This window comes from Erinaceus europaeus, chromosome 4 (genome assembly GCF_950295315.1).
Source record: "Erinaceus europaeus chromosome 4, mEriEur2.1, whole genome shotgun sequence".
Lineage (NCBI taxonomy): Eukaryota > Metazoa > Chordata > Mammalia > Eulipotyphla > Erinaceidae > Erinaceus > Erinaceus europaeus.
Window position 1 is genome coordinate 60,860,760 of NC_080165.1, and position 24,793 is coordinate 60,885,552.

At 45.5% G+C, this 24,793-nt stretch overlaps 1 protein-coding gene across 1 annotated transcript; it reads right to left on the reverse strand.

Annotated features, from left to right (window-relative positions):
- CCDC167 (coiled-coil domain containing 167) lies at positions 1–24,423 on the reverse strand. The gene is made up of 4 exons (XM_007517811.3): positions 24,320–24,423; positions 1,810–1,904; positions 1,571–1,623; positions 1–330 (listed from the first exon to the last, which is right to left on the reverse strand). Exons 1-4 carry the CDS (start codon positions 24,359–24,361, stop codon positions 227–229), a joined length of 294 nt encoding a protein of 97 aa, XP_007517873.1. The 5' UTR covers positions 24,362–24,423; the 3' UTR covers positions 1–226.
- Positions 24,424–24,793: the final 370 nt, after the last annotated feature.

Here is a 24,793-nt window from a genome sequence, read left to right on the forward strand (position 1 = left end):
GACAGAGCAACCTGAACTTTATTACCTTTCCATTGGGCTAAGGGAGGAGCCAGCACAAGTGTGCTGGAGACAATGTCCCACAGCATGACAGGGAGGCAAGAGAGGCTAGGCCAATGGGGAGCTGTGGTTAGGGCATCTAGATGGGGAAGATGTGCCCCTGCACCTTGGTCCTCATGAGGCGTGATGGGCCTGCTTGGTCCTGACCAGGGAATGGCGGGATCTCAGCTCACACGACCCAGTAGGCATACATGAGGGTCAGGAGGATGAAGATGGCCACAGAGAGCAGCATGTTCTTCCGGTTCTCCCGCCGTAGCAGCTTTAGCTCCTTCTCTAGGATGAAACAGGGCAGTGGGGGTGGGCAGGTCATCTGTGTCCATCTGCTGTCACCTGCCTCTCAGAGATGGGCACCCACACTGTTGAGGGCAGTCCTTGCTCTGCTCAGAGTCCCACACAACCTTTGGGCTAGAGATCCCACCCAGTCTATAAAAACAGCCCAATGCCCAGTGCTATTCAACTCCAAATGTTCAACTTTAAATGTAGTTGGAGTTGAGAAGAATGAAGTTGTGCATATGAGGGGTGTGTAGAGGGAAAGGTGACAGGACTGCCATGATGCTTCATCTGATCAATTAGAAACTGGGCAGCAGGGCTCTTGGAGCAGACACTGGAGTAGGTATGAGGCGAGGCAACATCAGTGCTCCCTGTCCAGTCCTTAATACTGGGAGCTCAGCTCAATAAGCAGGAACTAGGGATGCTACAAAGAAACAGCTGGGAGTCGGGTGGTAGTGTGCAGTGGGTTAAGTGCATGTGGCGCGAAATGCAAGGACCAGCGTAAGGATCCTGGTTCGAGCCCCCGGCTCCCCACCTGCAGGGGAGTCACTTCACAGGCAGTGAAGTAGGTCTGCAGGTGTCTCTCCATTTCTCTCAATAAAAGGGAAAATTAAAAAGCTAGTTGAGAAATCAGTCCTGTACTCTCATGTAGCCTATGGGTGGTGGGTTCTGTGCTTTTTCTTACATGTTGATTCAAACTGGCATGTCTGGGAGACTTTCTAGCATCTGAACTGTTCTGGGCTGAATCCTGGCTGGGCTGGCCCCTCAGATAAGTCTGAGGGGCCTCTAAGATCTTTCTACCCAGGTTCTGCAGCTCCCTTTACTATGTGCCCTGCCTAGGAGCTGCCGGACTCTGCCCTTGACATCCAGAAGGTGGCAGCATTGCTCCACCTACAGTGGCCCTTCTCAGGCACAAGGGGATCCTCCCTCCACCCTGGCCCTCATGTCCCTCACTCCCATGGGGGTGAGGAGGATAAGGACAGACATTTCAAGTCTGGGTAATGTGAACATCTCTTCTAGGCCTGGCCACCCTTTAACACCACAGGAGACCCACAAGCCTCTTTCCCTCTCCCTCCCTCAGAACAAAGGAGCAAATCGGTCCTGTTGCTGCTTTCAGGTTGCTGGCCTCGGGGGAATGGCCCTTCTTTCTTCTGGTCACCTTGCTGGGTTCCCTGGGTTGTCTACATGCTCCTGACCCTGGGAACTGGAAGGGAGAGTTGCTTATAGAAGGAAACTTTCTTACCATAGTTGGAAGCTTTGCTCATCAGGCTGTTTTTCTCCCTTTCCAGAGACCTCCTGTGAGGGGGAGAGGGAGTTTTTGTGAAGGCTCAAGTACTTTTCCTTCCTCCCGCCGGAGGGGCAGCTGACACACCAGGGCAGGTTGGATAAGAGGAATAAAGGCAGAGGTGTGTGTATGGGGTGGGGACTGGAAGCTCAGGGTTATCCCTGTCTTGTTAGGGGTGAGGGGGGCAGGTGCATTACCTGGCCTCTGGGCTTAGCTCCTCCTCATAGAGTCTGAAGCTCACAACCTCCAGGTCTCTCCGACACTGTGACAGTTTCTTCTCCAGCCCATCGATCTGAAACATACAGTGCACCGTAAGACAGAAATGGTTGCAGACTTGAAGTTTTCAAACAGCTGAGATCAGGGGGATGGGGGCAGAAACCTCTAGTCTTTGGGGGCAGTTGCCTACCCTGGCACCTTTATTCTGCTGTCCTCTACGGGATACAGCCTGAGCCCCACTGGGAATGGCTATGGGTGTTGCTCAGGATCTCACAGCTGTCCTGAGCCCCTGGACAAGCATGAGTTGGGGCAGATAGGAGGCAGCTCCTCAGCTGTCTCCCCAGCACATGCCCCAGCTGGGCCCACAATGGGAGCAATCACATGAAGGGTGGACACAGTTGTTGTAAGTAGACACTTCCCCCCCCCCCCAAGAATGAAAAATTGCTAAATATGAAAAAGTTCAAAAGCACTTCTTTCTGACTTGGTTCTTGTGCATAAAAATAGTGCCCACCCCTAAGATAGCTGCACCTTGTGTGGTAAATACCTAAGTTCCTGAAAGGTTAGTTGTCAGAGGCATCAGTTTTCCCATTTGTTTTGATTATGGGAAAATCAAAGATTTGTTCTTATGGAAATAATTTAAGTTGAGGGAGAATGATTTGTCAAGTATTGGACTGGACATCTAGCCCTGGTGGGTTCTGGGATCATGCATTGACTTTGCAAGTTCATCTGTCTCTGTTATAGTCCCTGGGTGTCTAACTGGTCGCAGGCTTGTTCTTGCACTTCTGCCCTGCTAGTGGGAGCAGAGATTTTTAGCAGGTGGGAAAGAAGGTGCAGAGAGACTGTGCCCCTTGCAGACTGAACAGTGCCTTAGGTCTTTGTAATGCTAATTTGACCCCTGACTTCACATATTCTCACCATGTTATTGCGGGGGGGGGGGGGCACCCTCCGGGAATATAGCAAGTATGATCTCTAGTTCACAAGTGAGAGAACAGCCTCCTCCTTCAATGGAATGAGTTTCCTGGGGGTTGAGTGGAGTGTGTTTCCCATAAGGTCTCAGTTCTCTGCTCTGCTCGTCTGGAATGGCCCCTGTAGACATGGGCCAATGACTGGAAGTACAAATCCTGGAGTCCTAGGTTTTCAGGGACTGGTGTCAGGAGAGTTGCCTTCTACCTCTCCTCCACTCCAGCCACTTCTAGATCAAGTATCTCCCCTCACACCAAGGTCCAGTCCACCAAGTGCCCAACCTCTTTGTTGTAGTCTATCCTGTTGCCAACTCCAGTTTGAAGTAGGGCCCTGGGGGGATAGGAGGATCACCTGCAGAACTTGAGTTAACTGCCTGGCTAATTGTGTTACTGCTTGTGGGCACCAAAAAGAGGGCTGTTTTCAGGATACAGCTGAGAAACAGCCCCCCACCCCCAGGACACAGGCCTTGCCTGGGGTGTGGGGGCGGGCAACTCTATTGGTTCTCCTGGAACCCGCACTGTAGGGGAGAGAGTGCTGGGTAGCCTGGGTAGGCTCATTGAGTGTCAGTGTCCAGCAGCAGAGCTGGAACAACTGCTTCCAGCCAGTATGTGGTCAGTTCTGTACAGCATTCTCTCACACAGAGCCCAGCCGTCTGTCAAATTGCATCAGGGGCACCGGATCACACACTAGGGGCTCAGAGCTTAATTTTCATTCTCTGTTTTGCCAGGGCGTCACACAAGTGTGATTTCACCACTCTAGCCAACCTCCTCACTCAGAGACCAGCAGAGAAAGGGGGAGACATGCCATAGCACCAGAGCTTCACTTGGAGACTGTGCCATTCCTCAAACCAAGGCTTCTCACATGGCAAGGCAGGCACCTTATCTAGTGATCTACCACTTTGAGCCCTAAAGTTTATTAATTCTGGAGATGTCACTTCCTCTGCAAGGCTTTCTCTGCTGCACATTAACCAGTCCTCTTGTGAGGCTGAGCATACATACAGTCTTGCAGCTAGCTGTCTGCAGCCAAACTCTATCGTCCTAAACTCTGCGAGCCCTTAGGGTAGATGGTGCAACCTGCTGCCCAGTATGAAGTCCAGCGCACGATCTGCCCATTCCACTCATGTATGTGATGGCCTGGCACAGGCATCTCTGAGGGTGCCTCCTTTTTTTTTTTTAATCTTTATTGGGGAATTAATTACATTCAATAGTAAATACAATAGTTTGTACATGCACTACATTTCCCAGTTTTCCACATAACAATACAACTCCCACTAGGTCCTCTGTCATCCATTTTGGACTTGTATTCTCCTCACCCACCCACCCCAGAGTCTTTTACCAGTTGGGATTCTTCTTGTGTTTTCTCTTCAGATCTTGTTTTTCAACTTCTGCCTGAGAGTGAGATCATCTCATATTCATCTTTATGTTTCTGACTTATTTCACTTAACATGAATTTTTCAAGGTCCATCCAAGATCAGCTGAAAATGGTGAAGTCATCATTTTTTATAGCTGAGTAATATATATATATCACAACTTATATATATACCACAACTTGCTCAGCCACTCATCTGTTGTTGGACACCTGGGTTGCTTCCAGGTTTTGGCTATTACAAATTGTGCTGCCAAGAACATATGTGTACACAGATCTTTTTGGATGGGTGTGTTTGGTTCCTTAGGATATATCCCCAGGAGAGGAATTGCAGGATCATAGGGTAGATCCATTTCTAGCCTTCTGAGAGTTCTCCAGATTGTTCTCCACAGAGGCTGGATCAATTGACATTCCCATCAATAGTGCAGGAGGGTTCCTTTGTCCCCACAACCTCTCCAGCATTTGTTGCTGCTAACATTTCTGATGTATGACATTCTCACAGGAATGAAATGGTATCTCATTGTTGTCTTTATTTGCATTTTTCTGACAAAGACTTGGAGCATTTTTTTAAGCGTTTCTCGGCCTTTTGGATCTCTTCTGTGGTGAATATTCTGTCCATGTCCTCCTCCCATTTTTTGGATGGGGTTGTTTTCTTGTTGTTGAGTCTGGCAAGCTCTTTATATATTCTGGTTATTAGCTTCTTGTCTGATGTATGGCATGTAAAGATCTTCTCCCATTCTGTGAGGGGTCTCTTGGTTTGGGTAGTGGTTTCTTTTGCTGTGCAGAAGCTTTTTAATTTGATGTAGTCCCATAGGTTTATGCTTGCCTTAGTCTTCTTTGTAATTGGATTTGTTTCATTGAAGGTGTCTAAAATTTATGCGGAAAAGAGTTCTGCCAATATTTTCCTCTAAGTATCTGATAGTTTCTGGTCCAAGTCCTTGATCCACTTGGAATTTACTTTTGTATTTGGTGAAATAGAGTGGTTCAGTTTCATTCTTCTGCATGTTTCAACCCATTGTTTCCAACACCATTTGTTGAAGAGACTCTGCTTTCCCCATTTAATAGTCTGGCCACCTTTGTCAAAGATTAGATATCCATAGGTATGGGGGCTTACTTCTGGGCTCTCAATTCTATTCCACTGGTCAGTGTGTCTATTCATGTTCCAGTACCAAGCAGTTTTGATGACAATAGCCCTGTAATACAATTTGAGATCTGGGAGTGTGATGCCTCCAGTTCTGTTGTTTCTTCTCAAGATTGTTCTGGCAGTTCTAGGTCTTTTCTGGTTCCAGATAAACATTTGTAGCATTTGTTCTATTCTCCTAAAAATGTGGTTGGGATCTTGATGGGGATAGCATTAAATTTGTATATGGCTCTGGGTAGTATATTCATTTTGATGATATTAATTCTTCCAACCCATGAACATGGACTATCTTTTCACTTCTTAGTGTCTTTTTCAATTTCCTTGAGTAGTGACTCATAATTTTCAGTATACAAGTCTTTCACTTCTTTGGTTAGGTTTATTCCTAGATGTTTTATTGTTTTTGTTGCTATAGTAAAAGGAATTGATTTCAGGATTTCAAATTCTTCTACCTTAGTGTTTGCATAGAGGAATGCCACTGACTTTTGAATGTTAATTTTGTAGCCTGACACCTTACTGTATTGCCTGATGATTTCCAAAAGCTTCCTGCTGGATTCCTTAGGTTTTTCTATGTATACTATCATGTCATCTGCAAATAGGGAGTTTGACACCTTCTCTTCCAATCTGTATTCTTTTAATTTCTTGCTCTTGCCTGATTGTTATCACAAGAACTTCCACCACTATGTTGAATAGTAATGGTGATAGTGGGCAGCCCTGTCTGGTACCTGATCTGAGTGGAAATGCTTCCAGTTTTTCACCATTGAGTATGATGTTGGCTATAAGTTCGCTATAGGTAGACTCCACTATCTTGAGGAATTTTCCATCTATTCCCATTTTTTGTAGTGTTTTGATCATAAAGGGATGTTGGACTTTGTCAAAGGCTTTCTCTGCATCTATTGATATGACCATGTGGTTTTTTGTCTTGCTTTTATTGATGTGGTGGATCATGTTGATTGATTTACGTGTATTAAACTAACCTTGCATGCCTGGGATAAACCCCACTTGGTCATGATGAACAATCTTTTTAATATACTGCTGTATCTGGTTGGCTAGAATTTTGTTCCTTATTTTAGCATCTATGTTCATCAGAGATATTGTTCTGTAGTTTTCTTTGTTGGTTGTGTCCCTGTCTGCTTTTGGTATCAGAGTGATGTTGGCTTCATAGAAGCTGGAAGGGAGTATTCCAGTGTCTTCAATCTTCTGGAAGACTTTTAAGAGTAGAGGTATTAACTCTTCCTTGAAGGTGTTGTAGAATTCATTTGTAAAACCATCTGGTCCGGGACTTTTATTTTTGGGAAGGTTTTTGATAACTCTTTTAATTTCATTAGCTGTGATAGGCCTGTTCATGTTATCTAGTTCCTCTTTATTTAATTTTGGAAGTTCGTAGGTATCTAGGAAATTGTCCATTTCTTCCAAGTTCTCTAGCTTGATGGCATATAGTTGTTCATAAAAGCCTCGCATGATATGTTGAATTTTTGCAGTGTCTGTTGTGATATCTTTTCTTTCATTTATGATACAGTTTTTCTGGGTCTTCTCCCTGTGAGTCTGTTTTTGCCTTGAGTTAGGTGGGTTTCCTGTAAACAGCAGATTGTTGGGTTGTGTTTTCTGATCCATCTTCCTACTTTGTGCCTTTTAATAGGTGAATTCAGGCCACTGACATTAATTGATATCAAAGATTGAAGATGTTTTAACCCATTCTTGTATATTTTTAGAGTGTTCTAATATATGGCATATTTATGGTGGTCTGACTGTTTATAGGAGACCTTTCAGAACTTCTTTCAGGGCAGGCTTGGTGATAGTTGATTCTTTCAACTGTTTCTTGTCTGAGGTTTTTATGCCTCCATCTAGTCTGAATGACAGTCTAGCAGGATACAGTATTCTTGGTTGAAAGCCTTTCTCATTGAGCACTCAATAGATACCTTGCCATTCTCTTTTGGCCTGTAGTGTTTGTGTGGAGTAGTCTGATGCTAACCTTACATTTTTCCCTCTGTAGGTGACTGTTTTTTCTCTTGCAGCCTTCAGGATCCTTTCTTTATCTTTATTCCTTTCCATTTTAAATATGATATGTCTTGAAGTCTGGGTTAATTCCTTTTGGGACCCTGAGCTTCTTGAATCTTTATGTCTTTGATGTTATCTAGACTAGGGAAGTTTTCAGCTATTATGTCCTGAAGAATGCTCTCTTCCCCTCCCTCTCTTTCTTCCTCGGGTAAGCCAATAATGTGTATATTGTTTCTTTTGAAGTCATCCCATAGGTCTCTGTTGTTTTCAGTATCTCTTAATCTCTTTTTGAGATCTCTTTTTTTAGTTGTCTCTAATTCGTCCTCGATCTTGCTAATTCTGTCTTCAGCCTCACTGATTCTATTCTCTCTGCCCTCTACTGTTTTCTGGAGTTCATCTATTTTGTTACCCTGTTCTGATACTGTTTTAGTTTGTTCAGCTAGTTGTGTTCTTAGCTCAGCTATTTCAGCTTTCAGCTCTCTAATAACCTTGAGATAATTAGAGTTTTCTTCCAGAGTCTCACTGGTTGTTTCTGCATTTCTGATGACAATTCTTTCAAACTCTTTACTCACTCCTGTGACTATTTCCTTAACAAGTGTTTGGATGTTGACCTCATTATTTTGTGGTTCAACCTTTGGGGGGGCTTTTAGCTGGACTCTTGTCCTGGTTCATTTCTCCAATATTTCTTCTTGTTGGTTTAACCATTCTATATAGTATGTTATGAGGTTCCTCTCTCAGTACTTTTCAAATTACTGATCACTCCTGCCTGGATTGACAAGTAAGGTAAGTAGAGGGTTCACAGTTGTGGAAATTGACAGTTGTTTCAATATTATTTTAATCCCTTAGTTGGAGCACAGTGGCTTAAATCTTTTGTTCTTTTCTTCCCTGTAGGCTGTGGGAGCCTGAGGGCTTTTAAAGTGTAAGTAGGCTTCTTAGCTTAATTGCTGACTCCTGATCAAGAGATAAAGTAGGGTGGGGGCAGAGATAATACAGTGGTTATGCAAAGAGACTCTCACAGCCCCACTGCTAGGCCACTGAGGTATAGATCTTCTCCTGAGTTTTCTTGTTAGTTAGTTCTCTGTCCCCTGGTGTCAGCACAGGGCCTCCCCCCCAGCCCACCCCCACTGTTCTAGATTGTGAGGGCAGTAGCAATGGAGAATCACAGTTGCATTTGGTGAGTCTTAGGGGAGTCCTGGCAAACGCTAGAAGAAGAAGGGGAGTCCTCTCTTCCCTTCAGCCGTCTTTTTGTTGGTGAAACAGACTGGAGGTGGCGTCTCAACTGGTAAACTGCCAGACTGTTACCAGCCACTTAATCTCTCCCTAGGCTCCTCTCTGTTCACAAGCCACACGTGTTTGCACTCACTGGTAATTTGGTGGGTTCCTGAAGTCGTTCTAGTCCTGTCTTGTTGCAGTCCCAGATGATCTCTTTGGTATTCCTAGTTGATCCAGGAGAGGAGAGGAGAGGAGAGAAACACGGCTGCTGCTGCTTCATAGCCCCACCTCCCGACGATGCCTCCTTGTAGCTCTTGTCCTAGGAGGCATGGTGGCCATCTAGCTACTACAAAGCCTGGTCTCTGTAGCCTTCATATCTGTAGTCACACCCATGGGTAGAGTTGGGTGGGTGGGATGAAGCTGAGGAGCTGGGGACCACTTAGCCTCATAGCAATGAAATCTGACAACCTTTCCCTTGGACCCACAGAAGCTAGGGAAAGCTGCCGTTACTGCTACCATTACTGCCGCTGCCACCACCACTACGACCACACATATAAACTCACACATATAGCCCACATCATACAGGTTGGTCATGCATGTTATATATGCAAGTGTTTGGTCCTAGGTTATTTCTCCCTGCTGTGCTCTGAGCCGGGCTGTAGTTTGCATGCCATTTGTGGGAGCGAGCAAGTTGGGGATGTCCATCCCTAAACACTCCCTGGAAAGCTACCAGGATCCAGACAAATGGTAATTGGTCCAGAGCAAGGCCAGGAACTCATGCTAAGCAAAATCTTTAAATTGAAGTTGGCAGGGCTTGTGAAGCTGGCAGTGGGAGGCCTTTATCTGAACAAGCCCGATTTATCTGCAATTCCATTGAATATCCCCACTTTCATTTACCACTTTTTAATGAGGCTTAAATGGACCAACACAAATCAAGGTTTTAGGGACTTGAGTTCTAACCTCCCTCTATGAATATTTGCCATGCTGACAGCTCTTTCTGATTCTCTTCTAAATAGCAAGTTCCCATTCTTTATAACCAGCTGCTTGATGTGGGCTGAGGAGGCCAAGACTGTCAGGAGGCTCTTCGGTATCCAGGAGGTACCCGTAGAGACTGACTCTGCTGCCAGTTAACACCCCACAGCATTTCTGAGACAGAAGCCAGCTCTTGAGCACCTAGACCAATGGGTGCAGGCTCCAGGTAACAACCTGGATGCAGATAAGGTTGGAGGTGTGTGTGTGAAAATGCATCTTCTAGTTGTGAGTTGGTTCAGTAGTGGTAGCTATGGAGAAACTAGCCCAGTAAGATGTGCCCAGAAAAATTAAGAGGATCCAGAAAGTGGGCCTTAAAGGAAGTCATTATTTGGATTTTCAGTCAACGTTCAACTGTATACCCAAGGATTATGTGTTTTGCAGATCCCCAGTGCAAATCTTGTACTTTGGTCAACGTCCTCTCTACCACCAGCTGAAAGCAAAAGCAGCCTGGAACAAGGGAGAAGAAATGGACTGAATAAGGAAACCAGTATTAAGAAACCTAAGAGTCAGAACTGGGCTGGTAACCTGGTAAAAAAGGAAGAAAGAGAATATTCATCACAGAAGAGATCCAAAAGGCTGAGAAACACATGAAAAAATGCTCTAAGTCTTTGATTATCAGAGAAATGCAAATAAAGACAACAATGAGGGAGTCGAATGGTAGCGTGCAGGTTAAGAGCAGGTGGAACAAAGTGCAAGGACCAACTAAGGATCCCGGTTCGAGCACCCAGCTCCCCACCTGCAGGGGAGTCGCTTCACAGGCTGTGAAGCAGATCTGCAGGTGTCTATCTTTCTCTCGCCCTCTGTCTTCCCCTCCTCTCTCCATTTCTCTCTGTCGTATCCAATGACGACATCAACAACAACTACAATAATAAAACAACAAGGGCAACAAAAAGGAAAATAAATAAATATTAAAAAAAAAAGACAATAATGAGATACCACTTCACTACTGTGAGAATGTCATACATTAGAAAAGGTAGCAGCAACAAATGCTGGAGAGGTTATGGGGACAAAGGAACCCTTCTGCACTATTGGTGGGAATGTCAATTGGTCCAACCTCTGGAGAGCAGTCTAAAGAACTCTCAGAAGGCTAGAGATGGATCTACCCTATGATCCTGTAATTCTTCTCCTGGGGATATATCCTAAGGAACCAAACACACCCATCCAAAAATATTTGTGTATACTCATGTTCATAGCAGCACAATTTGTAATAGCCAAAACCTGGAAGCAACCCAGATGTCCAACAACAGATGAGTGGCTGAGCAAGTTGTGGTATATATACACAATGGAATACTACTCAGCTATAAAAAACGGTGATTTCACTGTTTTCAGCCCATCTTGGATGGAGCTTGAAGAAACCATGTTAAGTCAAATAAGATAGAAACAGAAGGATGAATTTGGGATGATCTCACTCTCAGGCAGAAATTGAAAAACAAGATCAGAAGAGAAAACACAAATAGAACCTGAACTGGAGTTGGTGTATTGCACCAAAGTAAAAGACTCTGGGGTGGGTGGGTGGGGGAGAATACAGGTCCAAAAAGGATGACAGAGGACCTAGTGGGTGTTGTATTGTTATGTGGAAAACTGAGAAATGTTATGCATGTACAAACTATTGTATTTACTGTCGAATGTAAAACATTAATCCTCCAATAAAGAAATAATTAAAAAAAAAATCAGAAGGATGAATACGGGATGATCTCAGTCTCAGGCAGAAGCTGAAAAACAAGATCAGAAGAGAAAACACAAGTAGAACCTGAACTGGAGTTGGTGTATTGCACCAAAGTAAAAGACTCTGGAGTGGGGAGGGGAAGAGTACAGGCCCTGGAAAAGGATGACAGAGGACCTAGTGGGGGTTGTATTGTTATGTGGAAAACTGAGAAATGGTATGCATGTACAAACTGTTGTATTTACTGTAGACTATAAAACATTAATCCCCCAATAAAGAAATTTAAGAGAGAGAAAGAGAGAAAAGGAAAGACATGGACAGGTAGTTGGGAGGCCAGATACTCAGAAGTCTGAAGTTGTGGTTCTTAAAAAGTATAGTATTTTTTTTAATTTTCTTATTTTTATTGGATAGAGACAAATTGAGAGGGAAGGGGGAGACAGAGAGGAAGAGAAACACCTACAGCCCCGCTTCACCACTCGAAAAGTTTTCCCTCTGCAAGTAGGGACCAGGGGCTTGAACCTGGGTCCTTATGCAATGTAAGATGTGTTCTCAACCAGGCATGTCACCACTTGGCCCCAAAAAGTATAGTATTAAGGAGTGTGGCTACACTGGGTGCCTGAGTTTGCTGTACTTGCTACATAATTGGGTGATTTCCTTTATTCTGTGCCTCAATGTATTCATGGGTACAGTAAAAATATTTCAAAGAGCTGTGGAGATAATGGGTAATGCATGTAAGGTGCTTAGACAGTGCCCAACACATGGCTAGAAAGTTTTATATCTAATGCATAATATCCCATGTTTACTATCATCATCAGAGAATGGATCTGAGTTCATTTGTGGAAAGTCAAAGGAGGGCTGCGCTGTAGTGCAAATGCAGTCGAATTAAACATACATAGTACCAAGTGCAAAGACCAGCGCAAGAATCCTGATTCACGCCCCCTGGCTCCTCACCTGTGGGGGGGAGGGTCACTTCACAAGTAGGTGAAGCAGGTCTGCAGGTGTCTATCCTCTCAATTTTTCTCAGTCCTATCCTATAAAATGGAAAAAAAATGGCCTCCAGGAGTAGTGGACTTGTAGTGCTGGCACTGAGCCCCAGTGATACCCCAGAGGTGAAAAGAAAAAAAAAATTAGTCGAAGAAGAAGAAAGAACTGAGGCTGTCAAAGAGATGGGAGATAGCTCACTAGTAGGCTGGCTATTTCATCATGAGCGAGGCTTACACTGGGTGTAAGCCTCAGTGCCAGGTGGGAGCACCAAGTACAGCATGGGGGTGGTGGGGCTTCACGAATGGTGAACTGTGCTAAAATCTCTCTCCCTCCTTAAAATAAGGGATGAAAAGGTAGACCCAGAAGTGGTGCCATATCATACCAGTTGAAAAAAGAAAAGAAAAAAGAACTGGGGGTATGGAAGACAAAGGAATCTCCATTGGTCAGACTGGAAGCAGTGGGGAGCAGTGCCCTTCAGACATAGACACGGCCATCCTGAATCAACGGAAGGGGTCAGCAGTGGGGGGCCTGCCATGCACACCACCAGAACAGCGATCCTATACGGTCTGGCCTGTCCACCTGCTTCAGGACACAACATGGCAGAAACTTCATGAGCTTGCCCTGGCAATGAAGCTGGGGTAGGCTCTGGAGCCAGAGTGTCCTGAGGAGATCTGGAACAGCACGTGGGTCTCAGCAGCCTGAGCCAGTGGCTGTGAGGGGCCTAGCATCCAGCCAAGTTGAGAGTAAGTACAAAACCCCAGGACTAAGGCAGAAAAAGCCCCAGCAAGAGACTGAGCCAGCTCGGTGGGAGAAGGTTAGAATCAAGGTCATGAAGACTCCCAGGACTCTTAGCAACAGGCTGGATACTAAGTCAATTGGCAGTGAAAGCATGGCTTGGCAGATCCTAGTTCAGGTGCTGGGGCTTTTCCTGGAGCTGTGCGGGGCCACACTATTGGCTGTGGCTGTCAAAGACAAGGCAGAGACAGCTGAGGTACAGACTGGGACTAGGCAGCCATTCAGGCAGTTTGACCAGAGTGAATGTCTCTGATGAACAATAATATTAAGACATGTGTTCCAGCAGCCTCAGAGGTGGTATAGTGGGAGAACTTTGGACTCTTAAGCATGAGGTCCCAAGTTTAATCCCTGGCACTGTGTGTACCAGAGTGCTGCTCTGGCCTCTCTATCTTATGAAATACAGTAAGTCAAAAAAAGGATATGTGTTACATTTATCTTCAAAAGACCAAGTGGAAGAAAAGCAGTGTGTCTGAGCCACTGAGGGTGACAGTCAGCAGGGGAAGCACTGCTATAAGGGGACCCCAAGAAGAAAGGCTATGGTGTGAGCACCCTACATGTTGGCAAACTGTGCCTTCTGACACCTCATGCAGAGCTGAGGACCTGGGAGTGTGCAGACCTGTGAGAACAGTTCAGAGGACTGAGAAGTAGGTGGTGAATACACAGGGAGGCCTGGTGGGAAAGTCTGTTCCTGACCTCGAGCCAAGCAATGGCTTAAACCTGCTCAGAGAGCTATCCCAGTCCTGTGAGTCCAAGCAGGGAAGCCACATGGGAGCATGAGAGGGAGAAGGGAGAGGGATGGGTGGGAAGCAAAGGTGTAAGAGGCATGGATTGGGGAGGAGCACCCCTTCAACAGGAGGCAGAGGGCCCCAGGAGGCCTGCCAGGGGTGGGGGTGAAGGTGTAGGACTACTTGAACAGCAGACCTATGAATGACTCTTCCAAGCCACCAGGGGCAGGGACTCTCCCACAGGCCTTCACTAAGGACCCCTCCCTCAGATGTAGCGCTCACTGTTTAGTGGCACTGTGCCGGCAGCTCCTGGAAGCTCAGGAGCTCCGAGCAGGTGAGGCGAAATCGCAGCACCTGATTGAGGGAATGACATCTTACTCCTGCCGCTTTAGGGAAGCCTCCCTGGGGCCCTATATTCCATAAAGCCACTGTGTTAAGAGAAACTGTAAAATTCGACTGAAATCCCCAGGAGGCATCTTTGCAGGAGTGGGAGCCTCCCTAATCAAATCCCCAGGTGAAGCCTCTTTGGGGGCAAGGAAGTTGTGTGTCAGTCCCCACAGGGCTAACTGGCCAGCACACCAGTCAGGCCGGGCCCCATGGGAAGGCCAGCTCCAGGTCTGGCTCTGCTGGGGGCTCATAAAAGCACAGCCACAAACTGTGTCCTCCTGAGTGCAGCTGAATGTGGCTCCCCACCCACTCTCTCAGGAGTCACTTTCAGCCCAGGTTTTCATCTGAGGAAGAGAAGAAAGAACACTCAGAGCTTGGCTCTGCTTTCTGGTTTAGGAAAGTGGTTTCTAGTCTTGCTGGCCTACCTTCCAGGAGCTGGTGGCTGGCAAGTGGCAGAGTGACTGAGTGCAGGTAAGCCTCAGGAGTCAGGCATCGGTCATGGGGCCAATCCAAGAGCTCCGTGTCAGTAGCTGAGCCCAACTCAAATTAGGAAGTTTCACCGGCCTGAGTGGCAGCACAGCATGAGGTAGAGCAGCCTCCAGAAGCCCAAAGTCCATGCAAAACTAAGCCACAACAGTATCAGTAGTAGCCAAACACTCCCTGCTGTGCACACCAGCCAGGCACTGTTCCCAAGTGCTTCACAGATTTTCACTCACTGAATTCTTCTAACAGCCTGTGAAATGTATTAGGAGGACCCACAGTTTGTAGATGAGCAAGGTTTGGAGATGTACATGGAAATCAGTGGCTGCTGTTAGCCCATAGCCCAAGCAAAGAACCACTATTCTTGGGCCAGCAAAATAGCTCACTTAGATAGTGCGCTGCTTTGCCATCACACATTCCCCAAGTCAACTGCCAAAGCACAACTCCAACACACACACACACACACACACACACACACACACACACACACACACACACACACACACAGACCCTGTTTCAAGAAGGAAAAAATGTGCTATTTGGGTTTGATAAGCAAAGCCTACACCCTCATGGGTATCAAAGTCACTCTGATTCACAGCCCAAGAAGCGGTGTCAGCTGCTAAACCTCCAGCCCCAGTAGCCTGGGTTTCTGGAAATCCACTCATTTTCATATGTCAGGAAGGCCCCAGGACAATTGTCATAATGAGCAAAGAAGGCAGAACTCTCTTGTCCAGATGGTCTCTGGCAAGAGTGCTGGGGTGTTCCATCTGGGGCCTCTAAGACACAAAGCCAAGTCACAAGGGGTTCATGGGCCTCAATTTTCCAGGTGACCAGTCTCAACCCCTGCAGAGCTTAATTACCCTGATACCACTTAAGGGATGTTTTTCTTTCTTTTAAAAGGAAGATTTATGTACTTTTATTAGAGAAAGAAAGAGATTAGGGCACTGCTTACAACTAGCTTGTGGTGGTTGGGGGGGGGGGCGGGGGTTAAACCTGGGACCTCCAGAGTCTCAAACGTGCACACCCTGTGCACTACCACAGTGAGCTGTCTGTTGTCTGGTCCAGGGTATATTTCTGTGGAGGAATCTCAGAGAAAAAATGAACCTCTAGAGCTAAAAAAAAGCAGGTCACTTGGATAGTGTGCTGATTGCCATGTGCATGAACCAGGTTCGAGCCTGGCCCCCATTGCACTGAAGGAAGCTTCGGTACTATGGTCTCTTTTTCTCTCTCTCTTTGCCCATATCAGGGAGGGAGGGAGAGAGAGAAGAAAGGAAGGAAGGAAATCTCCATTTGTGGTTCCCCAGATCAGGAGATCCTGTACAAAGTTTCTTTCTTAGGAGGACCAGCAGATACATGAGGAACCCTGTTGGAGTTCACACAAGCTCTAGAACCTTTGGAGACACCCTGAAGCCTCCAACTGTGCTAAGATGGAGGCTGAGCTGCTCTGCAAGTAGTCCCACATCAGGCCTTGCCTGGAACCTTCAGTTGTCCCTGGGCTAGGATGTTATTTAGGGATGCTTTTCTCTTTTTCTGCTCAATACACACACACACACACACACACACACACACACACACACACACACACACACGTGTGTGTGTGTGTATATATATATATATATTTTTTTTTTTTTGATAAATTAGCAAAAGCTTCCTCATCACTGAAAGGCTCAAAGCACTTTTCAGGAACTGGCATCTACCCGGCGCCTTATGAATTCATTAATTAAGATGCTGGCAAACAGCCACTCCACACATGCTGACATCCAGCCGCGTTAGGTAATGAGGTTTTAGTCTCCTGACCCCCGTCAAGTGGAGCAGAGCCAGATGCAGGCTGCAGAAAGAAATCACCTGCCCAGTGGCGACCTGTCGCTTATGCCTGGCAGCAGGTGAGGCTCATTTAATGGTCAGCAGCCCTTGCATAGTCTCTGTGTGCTGTAAGCCTTCCCCCCAGCCCCTGACCAGGAGCTTCCCAGCAAGACAGCATCCCACTGCCCGCTCCACCACAGTCTCCCAACCTCTACCCAGCAAACACTCAACTGGACCCAGATGTCAGGGGTGAGCGTTCAAGAAACTCCTTCAGCCATTCTAACCAATTCAGTCTTTATTTATTCATGCTCTACTTAGCTGCTTCTAACCCTGGCTTTGGGAAATTGATGGGTGCCCCTCAGCCTTGTGCATGGCCTGTTCCAGACCTGAAACTGTTTTTTAAAATATATATATATATATATATATATATATATATATATTTATTTGTTCCCTTTTGTTGCCCTTGTTTTATTGTTGTAGTCATTACTGTTGTTATTGATGTCGTCATTGTTGGATAGGACAGAGAGAAATGGAGAGAGGAGGGGGAGACAAAGAAGGGGAGAGAAAGATAAGACACCTGCAGACCTGCTTCACTGCCTGTGAAGCGACTCCCCTGCAGGTGGGGAGCCGGGGGCTCCAACCGGATCCTTATGCTGGTCCTTGAGCTTTGCGCCGCCACATGCACTTAACCCACTGTGCTACCGCCCGACTCCCCTGAAACTGTTTTTATCCACCCCTGGTATCTCTGTCCTTCTCTGCCCTTATGGTTTTACAGCTGTTGCTGAAATTAAATAAATGATTACAGTGTTCCCTGCAGCCTCCCACCTCCCCTTAATTTTCATTGGTCTTGAACTTTTTATGTTTGTTTTTTGCTAAGGGTTCCAATTTTTAATCCCAAGTTTTAAATGACTCCCCAATTTATTCCCTAAAGTAGATGCTGTTGGTTGGTCAATGCAACACTGATGTCCAGCTCTTCCTCCTCTGCCTGTGTCCAATGCAAAAGATAGTAAAGCTCAATGTGGCCTGAGAGGTGACACAGTGTATAAAGCCTTGGACTCTCAAGCATGAGGTCCTGAACTTGATCCCAAGCAACACATGTGCCAGAGTGATGCTCTGGTTCTCTCTCTCTTGCTCTTCCTCATTAGTATGTTATTATATTACTAATATGATAATCTTGTTCTCTTTCATCTGGAGAACTCTTAAGACCTACTCTATGACCTGGCAATTCCTCTCCTGGGATATATCCTAAGGAATCAAACACACCTATCCAAAGACATCTGTGTACACCTATGTTCATAGTAGCACAACTTGTAATATCCTTAACTTGGGAGAAGCCTTGGTGTCCAAAAACAGATGAATGGCTAAGAAAGTTGTTATATATACACAACAGAATATACGCAGCTATTAAAAAAACATGAAGTTACTTTCTTCACCTCATCTTGGATGGAGCTTGAAGGAACCATGTTGTGAGATAAACTAGAAAGAGGAGGCTGAATATGGGACAATCTCACGTGTGGACAGAAAGCTGAGAAATAAGAACAAAAAGGGAAAATACAAAGTAGAAATAGGGCTGGGTTTGGTGTAGTTCACCAAAGCAAAGGACTCTGGGGAAGGTGGGGGTTTTCAAGTCCTGGTTCAAGTCCTAAGCTGGGGCTAAGAGTGTTCTGCAGACAACTGAGAAATTTTACACATGTATCAACAACTATATTACTATAAACCATTAACCCCTCCAATAAAATATTTTATATGGGCGAGGCTCACTTTCCCTGCATGCTTCTCCCAATTCATACCAACTGATACTGCATCTGCTGACCCTAACCCAATTAATGCAACCAGTACGACCTTGGCATGTTTCACTTTGTCTGTGTCCAGAGATGTCAGGCATAGAATGTTAACCCACCAGCTTCATTACTCTGTCACCAGGTTCCAGATGCTACCATGATGCCAACTGGACTTCCCTGGGCAGACATACCCATCAATGCGTCCTGGAGCCACGCTTCCCTAGAGTTCTGCCCCACTAGAGAAAGAGAGACAGGCTGAGAGTATGGATTGACCTATCAAAGCCCATGTTCAGTGGGGAAGCAATTACAGAAGCCAGACCTTCCACATTTTTCATCCTATAATGACCCTGGGTCCATACTCCCAGAGGGTTAAAGAATAGGAAAGCTATCAGGGGAGGGGATGGGATATGGAGTTCTGGAGGTGGGAATTGTGTGGAGTTGTACCCCTCTTATCCTATGGTCTTGTCAGTGTTTCCATCTTATAAATAAAAATTTAAAAAGAGAGAGAAAATATTTTATATATGCCACCAAAAAAACCCCTTGCTTTCTCTCAGTAATAATCTCATAATCGTCATCATTATTGTTGTTGTTGTTATTTTGCCATCAGGGATACTGTTGGGGCTCTGTGCAGGCACTACAAATTCACTGCTCCCAGCAGCCATTTTTTCTATTTTATTTGACAGGACAGAGAGAAATTGAGAGAGGAGGGAGAGATAGAGAGGGAGAGAGAAAGATAGACCCCTGCAGACCTCCTTCATTGCTCATGAAGTGTCCCCTCTATAGGAGGGTAGTGGGGGCTTAAACCCAGGTCCTTGCATATGATGTACATGTGCGCTTAACCAGGTGCACCACCACCAATTTCCCTCATTAATAAAATAAAATTTGGGGCTGGGTGCACTTGGTTTAACACACATGTTACAGTGTGCAAGGACCTGTGTTTGAGCCCCCGGTCCCCACCTGCAAAGGGAAAGCTTAATGGGTGGTGAAGCAGGGCTGTACGTATCTCTCTGTCTCTTTCCCTCTCTAACACTCCCTTCCCTCTTGATTTCTGGCTGTCTCCATCCAACAAGTAAATAAAAGATAATTAAAAAATTAAATTAAATTAAAAAAGCTCAACAACTGCTTTCTCAACTTCAGTGATAATATGGGTGGTTAGTTCTGGCCAATGGGATGTGTTAGCTAGGAAACTCCTAGTAGATTTTATGGTTTACTGACAGAAGGACAAAGAGTTTTGTAGTTCCTTTTTCCTTTCCTTAAAGCTGGATATGATGAATGGAACGGTGGCAGTTATCTTGTGTCTAAGAGGAAGCAAAGAGAATGCAGAGATGCTAGCCCTATTATATCTGGGCCTTAGAACCAATGTCAATAATCAACAACCTCCAAATTTCTTATAATGGGGAAAAATGACATCCTCCTATTTACTTAGGTCACTGAGATCAAGTTTTCTGGAACATGTACCCAAAAGATTTCCAAACTGATAAGGAGTTTTGAACCAGCAACCAGATATAACCAAACTATCCTTTTAAAAAAAATATTTATTTATTCCCTTTTGTTGCCCTTGTTTTATTGTAGTTATTGTTGTTGTTAATGATGTCACTGTTGGATAGGACAGAGAGAAATGGAGAGAGGAGGGGAAGACAGAGAGGGGGAGAGAAAGAGAGACACCTGCAGACCTGTTTCACCACCTGTGAAGGGACTCCCCTGGAGGTGGGGAGTCGGGGGCTTGAATTGGGATCCTTACATAGGTCCTTGTGCTTTGTACCACCTGCGCTTAACCCAATGCGCTACTACCCAACTCCCCAGGCTATTCTTTTTAAGATGTCAGCTAAAACTCAAAAGTCTATAAACAGATATACTTGTAATAACCAACTGATTATTGGAACATCTAATAACATCAAGGTGAATAGCCCCAGTTGCAAAAGAGAAACACAGTGAGCAAGTAATAGCTCATTATTATCTGGGATTAACCAATGTAAACAGGCTTTATGTCAACTAAAATCCCAACAGCTTAGAGCCCGGGAGACAGTTCACTGTGTAGAGCAGAGCATATGCCTTAACATGTGTGGGACCATGGCCCAGTCCCAGCACCACAAAGGAGCATCATGGACAGTGCCAGGAGAGCTCTGTGGATGGTGGACCAGTGTTGAAGTGTCTCTCCTCTCTGCCTCACCTCCTTTCACTAAAAACAAAACAAAAACTCCTAAAACAGTTTAGACTTCAGTGCAACCTTTCCTTCACTCTAAATGTTTTTTTTTTAATTTGTTATTGGATAGAGACAGAGAAATTGAGAGAGAAGGGGGAGATAGAGAGGAAGAGAGAGAGACACCTACAGACCTGCTTCACCACCTGTGAAGCGACTCCCCTGCAGGTGGGGAGCCGGGGGCTTGAACTGGGATCCTAACCAGTCCTTGCAGCTTTGCCTTGCGTTTAACCCGCTGTGCGGTTTTAACCTGACTCCCCACTCTAAATGTTTTTATCAGTTGAGTTGAAATACACTTTTTCCTCCTCCCACCAAACTTCATATCAGTACTAGAGCTGGTGGCTTCTCATTTAAATTATAATTCTTTCATTATTCATAATTAACTCTAAGAAACCAAAAATTAGTTTTCTTTTCTTTTTTCCCAACTTGAAAGTCTCACAAGGTGGCAAAGGAGTTGAAGATGATCTCAAGAGGAATCACGAGTGGGAGAGGCTAGGAAGTGCCTTGGTTGTCCTGGGAGGTGACTGCCCACTGTAGCTGGCCTGAGCCCACCCTCGAGGTGAGCCCTGCTTGCTCCGTAATTGCTTCATTACAAGTGGAGACTGTTGGCAGGTGCTGAGATCACTCACTTGTGGGGGTTTTATTGCACTCGTCATATTAACAAACATTTTTGATTAAATCACCACTTCACTGGCTTGGAGCACACGACTTTTAATAAGAGGACAATATCTACTGCTAGCGAGCATCAGTGAACATTCAATGCTCAGATCCGCTGGGGGCAATGCAGGAAGTGGGGGGACAGCCAGATGCCAAGCTTTTTCCAAGGCACAGTTACAGATCTCAACTCTTAGGACAGCCAAGTAAAAGTAACTATGGGGACCAAGACAACAAATATGCATTTCTGTATTGCTATCAATCGGGTAAGAAAAATTAGATGAATGTGACTAGCATAAAGCACTAGGAAAGGATATATCCAATCAGGCTCAAAAACAGTTAAAAGATGACTCAGTCAAACAGAAGCCATCAAAGGCCTGTGGAGCACCCCTAATGAAGTCCTAGTCCTTCAGGTTACGCCAGGAAAGTGAAGTTCAAACAAAGTGGGCACAAAAGAACTACCTAGGCTACTAATATGAAAGAGCACCATTTGTTGACTACCTGAGTGAGGTACACATGTCCTCTCATTTTGTCCTCAAAACCACAGTGCGGTGGCCAGGGAGGTGGCTCAGGGAGTGCAGGACCTTAGCTCTTGTCAATGGAAAGTGAGCATTTTGAGTCCAGGACCCTTAACAATGTGGATGTGTTTCCTCCACTTGCTACCTCTTCCTACCAGTGGGCACGTCAGTGGGATAAACCTGCTTCCATTTATGAGGTGATAAGGTCCTGAGGAATGTCAGATCCACAAGATGGAAGGAATATGACACAATCACTGTTTCCTGTATCCTAGAACAAGGCTTGGCAAATATGGCTGACCACCTGATTTTGTAAATAAAGTTTTATTGAACACAGCTGCCTCTGTAAAATTTCTGTACTATCTGGGAGTCAGGTGGTAGCACAGCAGGCTAAACGCACGTGGCTTAAAGCGCAAGGACTGGCATAGGATCCTGTGAAAGGATCCCAGTTCGAGCCCCCAGCTTCCCACCTGCTGGGGACTTGCTTCACAGGTGGTGAAGCAGGTCTGCAGGTGTCTATCTTTTTCTCCCCCTCTCTCTCCATTTCTCTCTGTCCTATCCAACGATGACATCAATAACAACAACAATAATAACTACAACAACAGAACAACAAGGGCAACAAAAGGGAAGCAATATATTTTTAAAAATTATATACTATCTGTGGCTGCTTTTATGCTAAGACAAGCCTATCTGAGTACAGCAGTTGCTCTTATGGTACTTATGATCTGTAAAATCACTGCCAGCAATGAATTAGTGAACACTGAACCAGGTTAGGTTCCTGAGAGTCTCTTGTCCACATTTTCATCAACTGATCAATACAAACCCTTTTATGTCTCTGTGTGTTTCTGTTTAAAGAGACCTTATTTAATATATATTGTTGCATCATTAATACTAAGCTCAAGGCAAACAGCACTATAACTCATGCCTGAACGAAGCTTTATTGAACACATATTTTCTCTGGAAGGCATACAGTCTTTTTACATTTAAGAATAGTAGGCAGCTCCTCAGCGCTACACTTGAGGGTCATTTTAAACAGCACAATCACTAGCAAAAAAAGGCACCAAATAGTAAAGAACATGGCACTGAATAAGCCACACACAAAAAGGACATTTATTTACAGTGTAAGAGCTGAAACAAAGCTCACTCCACCTCAGCTAGATATGTGGGCCTCAGGTGACTCACATTTTGTATTTGTTCTTGGTTACAAAAGCACAGTGAGTAATGATCTACAGGTTACAACTGTATTTTAGCAAGTAGGCAAATTAATAAATGCAGACTGTGAATAATGAGGATCACCTAGAGTTCCAACAGATCATATGGCCCATAAAGCCTAAAATATTTACTATCTGATGCGTTACAAACAACGCATATAGGTCCTTCCTCTAGCCTGACAGGAAAAAAGAATTCTTTCTAGTTTTTGAAGTCACTCAATTTTGCAGTCTGTTACAGCAACTTACCAAGTCCTAAGAAAGGCTATAAAGTCTATTCTCTTCCCACTACATGATGCCATCTCATTTTACCATCTGTGAATTATTCTCTTAGGGGATTCACATTTCCAACAAACTTTTTTCCCCCACCCCAAGTAGGGCCATAGTTTTTAAGGTGTCCTAAGAAAATCTTTCATGGGGCGTGGGGAGAAGGGATAGAAAAATGGTTATGAAAAAATGAGACTCATGCCTGAGGCTCCAAGGTCCCAGGTTCAATCCCCAGCACCACCATAAACCAGAGATGATCAGTGCTCTGGAAACAAACAAAAACTTTCATGTTTCAGCACTGGTGTATGTAGCTTGACTTCAATGTACAGTCAATTCCCACTGAACTACTGGGGGTGTGGGGGGAGTTCACCTCTCCGTTTTTTTGGAGGGAAAAAACCCCCAAACTTTACAAATGACTCACAATGCATTCTTTTTCTTGTTTATTTGCGGCTAGGGTTTTCACTGGGGCTCTGCACCTGCAGGACTCCAATGCATTTTTTTTTTTCATAAATGTTTGATGCTCCTATATGCCTGGAGCTGGAACCTGGGCTTTCAGGCATGGTAAAGTGTGCACTCTGGTTTGCTATCTGCCCCCCGCCCCCAGTGCATTTTTAAGTTTGTGAACCAATGAATTAGGTAGTACGTTTCAAAAAATACTACAACAGTCTTGCAGTTTCCCCTAGGAAAAGAAGATGATGCACTAGAAGGAAAATCGCGTGTGCTTGGATTCTCAGTTCCAGAGACCTAGTTCCTCAGCGGGAAATCTCAGGGGCTTGTCTTGAGGGCTGAGAAAACAGGTAAGGTAGCATGTATGCGGATACGCATCACTTTTCTTCCCCTTCCACACGCAGTAGGTTATTTCTAAAACCTTGGGAACATCCTCATTCCAGAATTCCCTTTACAAAGTCCCAAGGGTTCTCAAAGTAATTTTCAAGCTACAAGCTCTTTCTATCCCCTCAGAAGATCTTCCACCCAAGGAATAATGAAGCCACGCACAGCATGAGCTCCTTCACCTACCCCAATTTTAGGGAATTCTCCATTTATTTACAATCTCCTCTCAGGGCCTCCTTATTTCCTGCCCCCTCTCTTCTGTGGCCCACGCTCCTTGGGGTTCCCCTTCTAGTGCAGGCTTCTCCCCTTCTGGGGACCCCCAACCCCGCCCTCATCTCCCGGTCCCAGGCGGGTCCTCTCATCTCTCCCCACACGCGACCTCCCCATGGCCACTCCCCCAAGCTGCGACAAGACCGGCTCACTACCCCGCCGCCCGGGACAGGCAGCTACCGCCGTGGCTGTGGCCCACCCCCGCCCCTTCTCCCCTCACCTCCAGAGCGACGCCCCGATTCTCCCGCTTCTTTTTAGTCATGTTACTTGTTGGGATCGCCCGTCATGGGACACGCCCACTAGTTGGCACTACGCACGCGCCAACTCTCGTGCCTCTCCATCATTGGTGGGAGGCAACGGGAGGTGGGGCTACAGGCAGTCGCCATCTTGTTAAGGGGCGTGGCTAGCCTGGCGTGGCCATGAATCTGGCATTGGGCAGAGGGTTATGAGGTCGGCCCGGCCAGGGTTGGAGGGGCCTTTCTTCTTCCTTTTCCCCCCCCTCTCTTTTTTTTTTAAAGTTATTTATTTGTGAGAAATATAGGAGGAGAGAGAGAAAGAATCAGACATCATTCTGGTACATGTAGAGCTGGGGACTGAACTCAGGCCTCATGCTGGAGAGTCCAATGCTTTATCCACTGCGCCACCTGCCGAATCACTCTCTCTTTTTAAATTATTATTTATTTATTCCCTTTTG

Excerpts from the sequence above, each read along its gene's own strand:
- CCDC167 (XM_007517811.3), bottom strand. The coding sequence starts at position 24,361 with ATGACTAAAAAGAAGCGGGAGAATCGGGGCGTCGCTCTGGAG. Across the intron at positions 1,905-24,319 it reads ATCGGGGCGTCGCTCTGGAG|ATCGATGGGCTGGAGAAGAA; the intron begins GTGAGGGGAGAA and ends TGTATGTTTCAG. Across the intron at positions 1,624-1,809 it reads GAGCTAAGCCCAGAGGCCAG|GAGGTCTCTGGAAAGGGAGA; the intron begins GTAATGCACCTG and ends TCCCCCTCACAG.